This window comes from Acanthopagrus latus, chromosome 5 (assembly GCF_904848185.1).
Source record: "Acanthopagrus latus isolate v.2019 chromosome 5, fAcaLat1.1, whole genome shotgun sequence".
In the NCBI taxonomy this organism is placed as follows: Eukaryota; Metazoa; Chordata; class Actinopteri; order Spariformes; family Sparidae; genus Acanthopagrus; species Acanthopagrus latus.
In genome coordinates this window covers 29,885,112-29,898,250 of record NC_051043.1, presented here as the reverse complement: position 1 = coordinate 29,898,250, position 13,139 = coordinate 29,885,112, and the positions used below count along the sequence as shown (strand labels likewise).

The 13,139-nt window shown below is 44.3% G+C and overlaps 1 protein-coding gene across 1 annotated transcript; it reads right to left on the bottom strand.

Moving 5' to 3' along the window:
* Positions 1–1,188: 1,188 nt before the first annotated feature.
* Positions 1,189–11,038, bottom strand: anapc5 (anaphase promoting complex subunit 5). Its single transcript, XM_037099203.1, has 17 exons — positions 10,525–11,038; positions 10,312–10,391; positions 9,139–9,248; positions 8,810–9,053; positions 7,917–7,983; positions 7,739–7,840; positions 7,450–7,640; positions 7,279–7,360; positions 7,088–7,180; positions 5,319–5,500; positions 4,714–4,849; positions 4,462–4,536; positions 3,685–3,806; positions 3,507–3,614; positions 3,112–3,259; positions 1,644–1,806; positions 1,189–1,545 (listed from the first exon to the last, which is right to left on the bottom strand). The coding sequence occupies exons 1-17, from the start codon at positions 10,720–10,722 to the stop codon at positions 1,325–1,327; spliced, it is 2,322 nt and encodes a 773-aa protein (XP_036955098.1). The 5' UTR covers positions 10,723–11,038; the 3' UTR covers positions 1,189–1,324.
* Between the last annotated feature and the right edge of the window lie 2,101 nt (positions 11,039–13,139).

Here is a 13,139-nt window from a genome sequence, read left to right as displayed (position 1 = left end):
TTCTGGAAAGACACACTGCTGTTGAGCTTTTCAAATGTATTTTTTGACGCCATCTAGTTGCATTATATAGGAGAGAGAGAGCAGATATCTCTCTGGCAACCTAGACGGGTAAATAACACTTCAGGTGAGAGGAAACATGCATTTCACGAACTGTCCCTTTAAGACTCTTTGGCTAAAGGCACAAACAGACGCGGCTCTTTGTGAACACACACACTCCTTCCTTAATAGCATCAGTTCATCCTGAACGCTCCAGGTGGACCAGCACTCCTCTCTTTATCACAACAAACATGTAAATACAGGATCTAAATACGTTCCTGCGCCTGAAGCCAAAACACAACCAGCAACCGTAAAAGAGCCGGCGGCCTCACATGTGAAATATTTACATAAAAAACAGGCCTGCTGCTCAGACCGACCGCTGCAGCCCGTCTGTTTCTGCTTTACAGGACATGAAGCCAAACATGACACTTGAACTCTCCCAGCAGGAGCTTTGTGGGGGTCGACACAGACACCAGAGCTACAAACTTTAAATATCACTGAAACTGAGATATTCCCGCTGTGGATGAATTCCCCTCACAATAATTCCTGTACTTGTGGCTGATTAACTGAAAACTATGAGAGATGAAACTGGTCGTTTATTTCCTTGAAAGAGGTGCAGTACGTAATGGATGACGCGCCCGTCGGGACACCTAAATGTAACGTTATCCGCTGAAACTGTTCTCACAAATTGTGTCAGAGCGTAAGTGGAACACAGAGACGGTTTCTGCTGTCGTATTATAAATGTGATCACGATTTCCTCCTCCGGATTCCAGCTTCATCAGTATTCTCCTGGCGAAATATGAATCATCCAGGCCACAGAAACACATTCATCTTGCAGCTAACTGTGATATTACCCTCATTCATCACAAAGCGGCGGGTAAATCAGCGCCGCCGTGACAGCTCCTGATAAACTCTGGACATTTCTACCACACCGGCGTCTGGCGTGTTTGGCCTGTCTGATAAAACTGGACTCCTGCTGTGCTGGAAGCTGTTAAAGCACGTGTTCTATTTGTCATCAGGCGATCATTCAAATGTGAACCTGACCACAGGGGATAGACTGATAATTGACCTTATCGCTCAGGCTTGTTTATGACTGCAGACATTGTCCTCTCTGATTATTGGCCTCGCACTGCACGCAAACACGTCCACAGATGCCATTTGTTCAAAATATTTATACATGAAATGCTTCAGAGCCAAGAGAGCAGAACAGATCTTTATCACCATCTAGTGGTGAGCAGCAGTGACTCAGCTGAACAGTCAGAGCAGGAGTTGTATCCCGAAGAACTCCTCAGAGCCGCATGGAAACCGGTGGTGCCGGCGACTGCAGCTCCTGGTCACGCAAACGGAAGAGCATGGCGCTTCTGTTGCGCTGCGAGGTTTGTCCCAGCGCGTGGTGGAGCTGAGCCTGCAGGTAGTGGACGTCCCGCAGACGCTCCTTACAGCTCAGCTTGGAGAAGTACGCTGTAGCCTCCTTTAGAGTGTCAACAGCCAAACCCGCCAAATGCAAATCTGCAGGGAGACAATGAGCAGCAGTGTGTAAATAGAGGATGTACGACACCACACAGTGTTACAGAGATCAGTGTGTGGGTGGGGGGCGGTGCTGGTACCTGCTTGCCCTTGTCCGTTTGGCCTGAAACCAGCCACCGCCATCTGACAGCGGGCCGCCAGCAGCAGAGCTCGGCCTTTGTCCATGACAGATCCGTGAGCCAGGACCGGCTCGATGGCTTCATGGAGAACGCTCAGAGCCTGTTCAGGGACCCCCAACATCAACTGCAGGACGGAGAAGAAACACATCAAGTCAGAGTGTAAATGTCTGCAGGCTACACGACACCTGCAGGGAAACGTTCGCACCAAGAGAGTCAAATAAAGAAATGGCATCAAATATTGATCTGCTTGTTTTAAGGTGCTGTGTCGATGTCACAGACTCCAGCACGGTGACGACACGAGCTGAGAGTCTGATGATGACGTTCTGTTTATGTATCAGCACCGGTTCTGTCCCCTGCTGTCTGTTCCCTCCTCAGTACAACACTCATATGAACGGTGGATTAAATGAAAAATTGAATATCATGGTGTGAAATACAGTTTTACTGATGTGCTCTGTGTTTGGCTGAAGGACGAGCGACAGATTTTAAAGCTGCTTTTGCCTCCGTGTAGTGAAATCCTGTCAGCTGTGACGTGGAACATCTTCAGAGATGTAACTGGAGAAACTGAATGTGGTTGTCATCAAAGAAATAAATCACAAGATTTTGATGTTTCCTGTGACTTTGTCTCACCACAGCTCAGCCTCTGACACAGCAGCTGTCAGAGTCGACAGGTTGTAACTAGTGACGTGTAATCCGTCGGATAATAGCGCAGCAGGGGAGTTTGAAGCAGACTACAGAGACGAGGCGTCTGCAGCTGAGACCGGTCCAAACCCAGAATTCATCCAGACCACACGGACGCACCAGGAGAATTTCTGCATGCTTCATTGCAATACAGACATTACTCTGTAGAGCTTATTATGAATGTGTAAAACAACCACATTTTGATACAGAGGCTATAGAAGTAATGAGTCTTTAAGTTCGTCTATTAGCAGCTTACATCAGCCTGCATCCTCACGCCCTCGTAGACTCGACGTAGTGACAGTGAACACATCACAAGATGTTCGACTGACATCTGAAGTCCAGACATTTGGATTCGGCAACATCAGAACTGAAGAAGATAATTTATAAATTAATTTAACCCGAGCATGTTGTTTTTCCTGACACGAGGAGTCTGATCAGGTGGTTTCAGTTGATCTTGAAGTCTTCTGAGATTCATTCAGGCTTAAATTGATCAACCGTTGATAAATATTCAGACTTGCATTGAACATTATAATGGATCATGTTGATGAAATGTACTGACATGAAGAACAGGCAACACAAAAGAAGCTGTTCATCATCCAGGTTTTTTTTCATCTACCAGTCAACTAACTGAGGCAAGAAGTTAATTTTAGACACAGCCTGCATCCTGCTTTTATTTTGCATAATTTCCTTTACTGATTTGCATTTATGGGAACAGCAAGAGTGCCTGAATGAAGCGTGGTTCACTGCTGACCTGAGTGAAGGCCAGATGAAGGATGCTCTCTGAGGCCAGAGACTGGAGGTGGTGCTGTCTCGCCAGAGCCAAGGCCTGCAGGAGGAGAGGAAGAGCGGTGGAGAAGCCAGATGACTCCCAGTGGAGCTCGGCGGTGGAGAGCATCACTCTGTGTGACACATGAACACACCAGGAATAGAACGATATTTTGGGAAATGCTTTTCATGTTTGTTCTTTAGTCTCTTTAAAATACAGTCGGTGTGTCCAAAGAGGATTCATAATGTGAACAGAACACATTAAATATTTATGGAAGCTCTACAAAAGGTGACTCATTCAGTTCCACAAATAAAAAGACAAAGTTCAGCTGTGTTGGCTCTCGTCTACAGAAGCAGGTTATCACGGCTCACAGATCGTACCTGATGACCACCTCTGTGCATTTAGTCTTCTCACAGTGCGCCTGCAGACGCTGCAGGATGCTGTACGCCTCGGTGCTGCGGTTCAGAGCCTTCAGAACTTGAGCTTTCCTGTCGGCAGACACACACTGTTACAGCTTCAACACAAACCACACGTGTGTTTATGAGGCAGCTGGGTTACCTGTAGAGGCCTTCTGTTTTGTTTAAGGCGGAGATGGCGGTGACCAGCGGCTCTGCCAGATGGTATTTTCCTTCGTTCATGTGTCTCTCAAACTGGATTTTCAGATCACACAGCATCCACAGCTGAAACAGAGAACAACAACAGTTTGTACATTTTTTTCCTCTCATGAGTTCTGCTGCATCGAATCACACTGACTAAAGATCAAACTCTGACTTTCTGACATCAGTTATTCCAAACAAACCGGATAAGATGGAGAAGATGAGATGCTGAGATACAGACCGACTGTACATTTTACAAGAAGTTGTCTTACACTCTCTGCAGCCACTGTACAGGTTTTAGCGCCCCCTACAGGGGGATGAGACCTGAAGTTGGAAACCACAGTGAGACAGCCCAGAACAGTTAAGAGGGCTTTATCAACTGAAGGCTAACTGGGGTGCTAGCCATGGCTAGACTCAGCTAAAGCTAAAAGCTAACTATATTCTGTATTTCTGCCTGTGTTAGCTTAGCAGAGTAGCATCACCTTCCATCTCAGCTTTTGACTCGTTTGGATTCATGTGGTTTGATTCAGTTTATCTACATTTAAAGCATAAATATGTTCAGATTGTATTAAAGAAACAGAACAAACGGGCCTAAAATTTCAGCGTCTGTTTAAAAGAGTTAGACATCCAGCCCACAAACTTTGACCTCCTGTTTTCTAGAACTCCAGTGTTTCTGCAGAGAGGCTCTCTGTCTTCGCTGCTCAGCTCTGAATGATACATCGTGGTTGAGAGAACACACCTTGGCATGCTGTGAGTGAGGAGGAAACTGTTCCTTCAGATGCAGGAGAATCTCTGACACTGCGCTGTACAGACCCTGCAACAGAAGCCAAACGGACACGGGACAAAGAGTGAGGTGTTTAACTCGGCTGGAGCTGGAGAGAAGACCCAGTCGATGTTTATTACCCTCCTGCGATGCCGGGCCAAATCACTTATGGATATGCAACAGCGGGGCAGAAAGCAGACGGGCGAGATCAAATCAAAAATGTGTTACCTGCTCAGCGTGTAGCTCGGCCAGGTGGCACAGAGCCACAGCGAACGCCTCGGTGTTGTTCTGCTGGACCCCGAAGTTGACCGGCTCCAGACTGCTCATGTTGAGCAGCAGCTGGGCCTGCTGCAGAGCCATGGTGCTGCAGGACACACAGGCAGGGAGACATGAAGGACCGACTGTCTCACACACACTTTATCTTGTGTTAGACATCTGAAATGTTAAACAGCGTTCCTGCAGCTTTTTAAGAGTAAAACCTGAAAACTTTGGGGCTTTTATCAAAACATCTAAAGTAACTATGAACTCTGACTGTATGATTTGATTACGATTATTAAATTCTTGTTAATTTTGAAGCCAGGAGATGAAAAAAGACACGAGGTCGGGATGGTTTCATTTCAAATATCGAGGCATTCTGCTAAACAACTGAAGTATTTGTGGTGAACTAGCCCTTAAAGCATCTTACAAACTTTTCCGACTCATAGTGAGCGTGTTTCACAGAGCTGATGTTCTGTGACTGAGAGGAAGCCCGAGTTGTGACGAGCCGTCTGCTTTCAGTACAGAACAGAAGTGATGAGCGTGTGTCAGGTGAACAGCAGCCGGCTGAGACTCACCTCTTCCCGTACATCCTCCAGATGGACGTCGTCTGAGCGAGGCTGATCTCGATCAGCTCCGACAGACTGTGCTTCCAGTGCAGGATGTCCGTGTCCTTCAGGGCGTCCATCAGTTTGTGGGCTGTCTTGCCCTGTGTCGCCCCCTGCTGGACCAGAGACTGAATGCCCAGAGAGGCCAAGTACTGCAGCAGAGAGGAGGATTAATCAGCAGGAGGAGGACATGAGACAAAATATGCTAATATGTCAAGTGTGTGTGTGTGTGTGTGTGTGTGTGTAGCAGGCAATGTTTCAATCATTGATCCCTCTTTTTATTGTAAGACTTCTGTGTATTCCTGTCAGTTATTTAATGAAGAATTACTGACTTAAAGACAAACAACGTGCGCCAGAACACAAATATTACGAAATTAAATATCGTTTTCCTCCTGGAATATTTAGGAGCACCAGCACAAAATGTAAGAGAACCACTTAAAGCAACAAAAAGCACATGAGAAGTTACATCTTGTTGCTTTAAATCGTCACAAATCACAATACACTGATTAAATTATATTATTTTTACTGAACAATTTAGAGGAACAACAAAATCTTTAGGAGAAAGTCATTTTCTGTGACTGCAGCTCCTCTAAAAAACAGAAATATTACATAAATCATTAACTGATAAAACATTTAAATTGTGTTTGAATAACATTAAAGCTACACTGTTTCCTCTCTTACTGGGAGACATTCATTGTTTCCATTTATTATGTTTTAAAAAGAAGATTTTCAAGTTGTTGCACTTGCCGGAAATTTGTACAAAATGATGTGTGATTTGTTTAAAGGTTTTAAATATGAAGAAGATCTGCCAACTACAATACAGAAGTTTGCCAGATTATTAATCTAATGATGTTTAAATGTACTGAACTCTGCAGGTGACAGAGAGAAAAAGAGAGGCAGCGTGTGAAGTCGTAGAAACACTTTCTAAGGTTTACGATTCATCAGCTAATGAGACTGAATGTTGGCAGTCTGGAGCTCTGAACACCTGTGAGGTCGTGTTTCATCTCTGTCGTTCTGTTTTTACAACAGTTTGAAAAGGCAGAAGTCTAAAATCTCACGCTGAGTCATCAGGATGCAGCGAGCTCATTACACAAGTTTAATTATCTCCGTGACTCTGGTGTTTTCAAGCATTTCTGGCACCTTAAAGGTAAAAAAAAACAACTGATTTCCTTTTGATTGCTGTCAAACCGTTGAGTTCACTGTTTGTTACAGTCGTGTGAATTAGCATCATTATATTTCATGTGTTTTAGATCATAAACCTGCCGTGGACTGAATCCTCTGAGGTTTGGCAGCTTTGTGGTTAATATGGAGCAGGAACAGTGACAGTCAGGCAGGTCTGGAGTTTAGTTTAGTTTGTTGCGGCTTTGAAGCCAAAATTTCAGAACAAAAGCTTAAACCAACGACGCAGTAACAGGAAGTGATAATCAAGTTGTACAAAGTTTTTAAAAAATGTGATCTGTAATCTTTTCCACAAAATGCTGCCAGATTGATCTTTTAAAATGGAAAATTCATTAAATCAACTGTTATTGTTCTATTTCAATAATAAGATGAAGTCACAGAGCAGCTGGCGGACAGACGAGGTCGTGTTTTACTTTAATACTTTGATTTCTTTGTGAGGTTTGAGGTCAAAATCAGCTTTTCTTGAAGTGAAACGTGCTCCAAAAGTAATTAAAGAATCATGAGGTGCCACAGCTGCGTTAATGCAGGCATTTCTATTCATGAGCTCATGTTGCACTCACTGGCAGGCAGAAATGTGCGGCCATCTTCACCGAATCCTCAGTTAACACAGTGCTGTCAGATCCCCTCATCTGTTCCAGAGTGTAGAGCCAACTCTGACGTGGGACACAAACAGACAGGGGCATAATGAACCATCCATCCTGCGGCAGGAGCGACATGAAGTCAGACGATCAGAGGAGGGGAAGTGTTTTACCAGACAGTGCTGCAGGCACACGTGATCGTTGGACTCCTGGGCGATGCGGATCGCCTCCTGCAGCGCCAGGTCAGCCTGCTGACTGAGGGAGGAGAAAGCTGCTGTGTAATCTGGGCTTCATACAGAAGGAACATGTCCAGGTCGTTGGACTCCAGCAGTTGTTGTACTCACTAGTGTCCGAAGCGACAGTGCAGGCTCGCCAGGTTGAGAGCAGCGTAGCGGAGACTCCGGCCGTAGCCCTCGTCCCCGTTACTCTTCCCCTCGTTTCCAGACAAGATGAGTCGGTCGAAATAATGTAAGAGGCTGTGGGCCGACAGGAAGATGTCCTGGACCCTCATGCTGTTCAGGTAGTTCAGGTAATGCTGAGGAGAGAGAGAAAACCACAGAGCTGATGAAGAAGTGATCCACCTCCGACACACCTGTTGATGCAGTCTGGAGAAGTTACGTTCATGAATCTCACCGCTTCAGCAAAATCTGGATTAAACTTCAGCATGTTGTTGAGCTCTTCCTGCAGCGCGGCCGGCTTCAGAGCTTTGTTCTCATCGTTCTTCAGAAGATACGCCTGCACAGAGACGGATTCAAAAACTGTACGAGCCCATCAGTGATGCAGCAGCACACCTGGTGGTTTAAACACTCACCTGTCTTGCAAGAAAGTACTCTGCTTGTTTCTGCGACAGCGGACCTCTGCTGGGATTATTGTCATTTCTAGAATGGGAACACGACATGTTCATCACTGGGACAAACACACACCATGTTTTTTACACAAAGACAGAAAGAAGTTCATGTAGAATATTTGCTGAATTAACAAAAAGATCCAAATAATGCAGAATGAGTCAGAGACAGAGTTTCACAGAGTTTATAAAGTGTCTCCAACTCAACAACTCACTAAACTGACACATTTGTTAAGGGAGTCTGGTGACTTTCTCCACGGGGACAAAGAAGTCGCCTATATTGTTCCTGTTTAGTGTCTTTGTAACATGTGACATGTTCAGATCAATAACATGTTTCTTCTTTCATAAATGGAGTGTAAATGGTGAAATCAGTGTAAACAGTGTGTTCAAACAGCTGATCAGTGTTGGCAGGTAAGACTTTAGCACTTTAGACACAGAAGCAGACAGGCTGGTACAGACATGCTGCCACAAACTGACACTTTTTACAAGGAGACAAACAACAAACAAGCTGAAACATTTAATGCTGAATTTACAACAAGGACACAATGAGTCAGAATCTGTCAGAGACACAGTTTCATAATGTTTCATTAAGTTTTATGCTACTCAACAACTCCTAAAATTAGCTGATTTGTTAATGGAATCTGGTGAGTTTACAAGAGAATTTACAAGAAGGTGCCAATGATTTAGAATCTGCCGTAGTTGTTTCACAACATCTGTTCAGTTTCTCCTCATGAAACAACTCTTAAAATCACTACGTTTGTTGATGGAGTCTGGTGATGTTGTGGTCACAACATCAGCTGCTCATTTTTGCAAGTTAAGAGAACACAAACACGTCTTTCTCATCACAGTGAATCACTAACCGGAGCTCTGACTCGTGCAGCGGGCCGTCCAGTTCCTCTTTGTCCATTCTGTCCCCGACGGTGTCCTCGGTGCTGGTGAGGTCCATGTCGGAGTCATCAGCGGCCAGCGCCGGCAGCCCCGCCTGTGCGTCTGTCGGCTTGGCGTAGTGACTGTGGTAGTAGTGCTGCAGGGACTTGTACAGCTTGTAGACCTGACTGAAGGACAGCTTGTTGTAGGCCAGCAGCATGTGTCTCATAAACAGACCTGAAGAAGACGTGAGGCGGAGCTGGATGTAAATCTTCTTAATGATGACAGTAACATGAATGTTTCAGCACACTGTAACACTCACCTACAACACTGGTCTTATAGGCCTCAGAGTCGAAGGCAGTGAAAGGTGTGGGGAGGGTGGAGAAGAAGTACTCCATGTCCTTCAGCTCTCCGTCGGCCATTTCATGAAGCCTTGGAAGAAGAAACAGAAACTACATGTCAGCATCAGTGAGGTGTTGTATCAGTGTCAGTATGTATTTTTTCATGTTTCTCCTTTTGGATATCGTTATCTGGTGTCTTTATCCACTGAGTCATCAGAGCTGCAACTAATCATTCATTTCATTAGCGATTATATTTCTGGAGTTATTTGATCTATAATTCGTCTTGTTTAGTCCACAACCCAAAGATATTCAGTTTAGTGTCACAGAGGAAAGAAACCAGGAAACATTCACAGTCAAGAAGCTGAAGAATCACAGAATCTGATCTCAAACCACTAATTGAGTTGCTGATTAACTGACTACTTCTTGCAGCTAAACAAACTATTAAATGTCCTTTTTATTTACCGTACCACGACAACAAAGGATTTATCTACGTATCTTTACATCACTGATGATTATTGATCAAAAACTGCATTAACATTGAGTGAAAGTGCCGACAGTCATCCAACAAATATTGTTTGAATATTGATTTTGAGGTATTTGGTCAAAAATATCATGACAGAAGTCCAACAAGCACCAAAGTGCTGCTGCATAGAACCCGTCTGTGTCTGTGTGAACACACATATGATGGATTCATCAACAGTATAAAAAGAGTATCGGAGAGCTCAACCGACGTGTCAGCTGGCTGATATTAATCTATCACAGTATCGGGATTTTATCCAGTCTGTGCTGCTGCGGAAACTTCTGGGAGATTATGACGAAGGAAAAGATGCTCAGAGTAATTTATAAATATTTAATTCTGGGCGACGTTTACATCTCTGTTTCTGTTTGAAAACTTGCTGTCAAAACACACCGTCATGTTTCTTTCACTAATACCGACGATAATCGAGTGTTGGTGAGACTCTAGGAATATATACGAATATCTAAACCATGTCAGTTGGATTGAGCCTTTGTGAAGTGCTTTAGAGGAGATGCAGATATATTATCCATCATGATTTCACTCTGATTTATTGCATCATGTGTAACCCTACCAGATCAACAGGTCAGTAGGTGACAGAAGGCTTTCTGACAGTGACGTGTGAGACTGAAGCGTGTACCTGAGTTTGACAGCATAAGCAGCCTGAGGGCAGCACTCCTCCACAGTCTTCAGGAACTGACCCAGAGTCAGATCTGGACCCTGACAACAGCACATCAACACAAGGTGAACACAGACTCCAGCACAGCAGTGGCCACACACACACACACACACACACACACACACACACACACACACACACACACACACACACACACACACACAGATCCTTCACCTGCTGCAGCGGCAGGATCAGCTTGTTGAGGCGTCTCCTCTCCGGTAAAGTGATCTTGGTCGCGGTCATGTCGTACAGCAGCGCCAGGACGGAGATCTTGTACGGGGTGACCCAGTCTTTGATGCCGAACACGTTCGCATGGACCACCCCGTTCGTCATCATGGGGTTGAAGTACAGACTTTCGTGCACACTCGCCATTTTAACCCCAATATCGTCCAACACTCAGCGGAGAGAAAAGTGAGAGAGAGCTGCCAGCAGTCCAACAGGCAGCTAACGGCAGCTAGCTAGCATCGAGTTAAATAAACGGTAAAGTCCTGCGAAAAAGGCTAAATTATATAAACGAGTATTCTGCGTCGACTTACTGATAACGTGTCTCACTGACAGTGAACGCTTTCTTCTCTCGTGTCAGGTTTTTTTTTTTGGTTTATTTCTAACATGTTGACAAAAGTTGCCTCTTCGCGTTCAAACCGCCCTCCATCCGTCCCCTGAAATATACGTCATCAACGGACGGGACTTTTTTTTTTTTTTTTTTAATATATATATACACGTTAAACTTTATTTTCGCGCTTAAAACAAAACCGAGAGAACAGCAACAACAACTACATCAACGACAACAGAGACGTGAACGTAACGACGATAAACTTCTGAAGAGGATATTTTGTGCTTGTTGTCAGAAACAGTTTGTGTGGAGAGAAAAAGTGTTTCCTGTCAGAGTAGAAACATTTTTATTTTGAAGGTCAAAACCGGAAAAGACTTTATGCTACAGTGTCTGTCTTGACAGTGGCAGCATGGCGGCTGCACACCGCCCTCTGGTGGCCACACTTTATAACTACAACTCCATATTTTTAAACTTTTATTAAATTATTAACACAGATGGTTTTACTTTCTTATGATGTCAAAACTGAAGCAAATATCACGAGTTCATCTCAACGTTTAGTGAGGAAGTTCTCACCGACTCTGGTGTTATAACTACAGATGCAGTCACACGTTGTGACCAGCAGAGGGCACTAAAGCGTAAATACTCTCAGGCAAGTTAGCGTCAATGCAGACACTACAGCACCCACAATATCCGGTAAGCTCTTTCAAAATAAAATATATATCAGTATGAAAATTGATATAGTATTTTATAAGTCATATAATAATAATATATAACAAATCAAAATATCAGGAAAAGAACAGCAGAAAAAACATAAACAATATAAATAAGAAACAAAAACAAAAACTGTTCAGTTTGTTGAACAGCAGGTGAGTCCTTAGATTTTTGTCACCAGGTGTAATATGATCACTAACAGACCTGAGCAGGTTTGGTTAAAGCCCAGTTCAGACAGGTGTATTGCAGATACAGAGTAACATGTTCCTAATAATTTACTGACTCAATTAGCAGATGGCTGAAGCTGCAGGGAGCCATGCAGAGAGTTCTGTCTGATTCTAACCACAGGTCGGTCACCTGGTGGTTCTGGAGCAGAGCTCAGCTGGTCCCAGATCAGCTCTCAGACATTAGAGCTGTCGCTTCATCTTATATTCAGTTTAAGATTCACTTCCGTTCTGAGAATTTGTGGCAGATAAAAGTCTGAAAACATGTCAACTCTGGTCAGGATCATGTCTGAAAACAAGAATTCAAACTTTAATAATCAAAAACTACAAAAGAGAAAAAAACACCAGCAGCAGTTTTTAAACGTCTTTTTGTTGATGTGCCTCCAACTCAAAGTTTTTTAAAGTGACAGCTCTGATCTGAGAGCACTGTCTCCAGTAGATGGCAGTGTTGAAGCAGCAGCTCGTACAGTGGGGTCCAGAATCTGATCTCATCAGAACCATGTGAGAGGGACAGTGTGGCCCCTCCACCTCCTCCACCTCCTCCACCTCCTCCATCAGCCTCCATCAGCCTCCATCAGCCTCTCTGTCTGTGGCTGAGGTGAAGTCAGCAGCACACTGACACCTGTCAGAGCCGGAGCTCCGATCCACCGACTGTAAATTCTTCTCTCAACACATGAGTCACCGTCAGCTAACAGAACCGGCTGTGAGGTTTCATATCCACAGTCAGAACAAACAAACTCGTGTGTCTTATCTGAGAAACCGTCGCCGGCTTCGTGAGCGAAAGATAACGAGAGTTTGACGTCTGTCTATCTCTCTATCTATCTATCTATCTATCTATCTATCTATCTATCTATCTATCTATCTATCTAAGGTTTGTCTGAGGACCCCAGCAGTCAGTATTTATTTCTGTTTCCTGCTGTCACTTCTTTAGTGCAGGATGTTGAATCAGAGACCCTGAAACACAAAACGACGTCATGAACACCGTCTGGACTGTTTCTGCTCCGACCAGCAGAGCCAGAAACCCAACACGAGTCGTTCCTCCATTAACAGTTTGAGATTTTTGAAAAAAAAAAAAAATCATCTGATTTCTCCTCAGAGTCGGATGTGAACACCACTGTCACGCCTGCATGTTAGCTTAGCTTAGCATGAAGACGATTCTCAGGTCATACAGCTCAGTGCTCAACACACTTTTACACAAACAAAGTGTAAATATGAGCTTCAGACGTGCTGGTTGAAGTTTTCGCAGCGAGACGAGACGAGACAAAGACGTAAAAGCTGTAAGAAGCCGTAAACAGACAGAG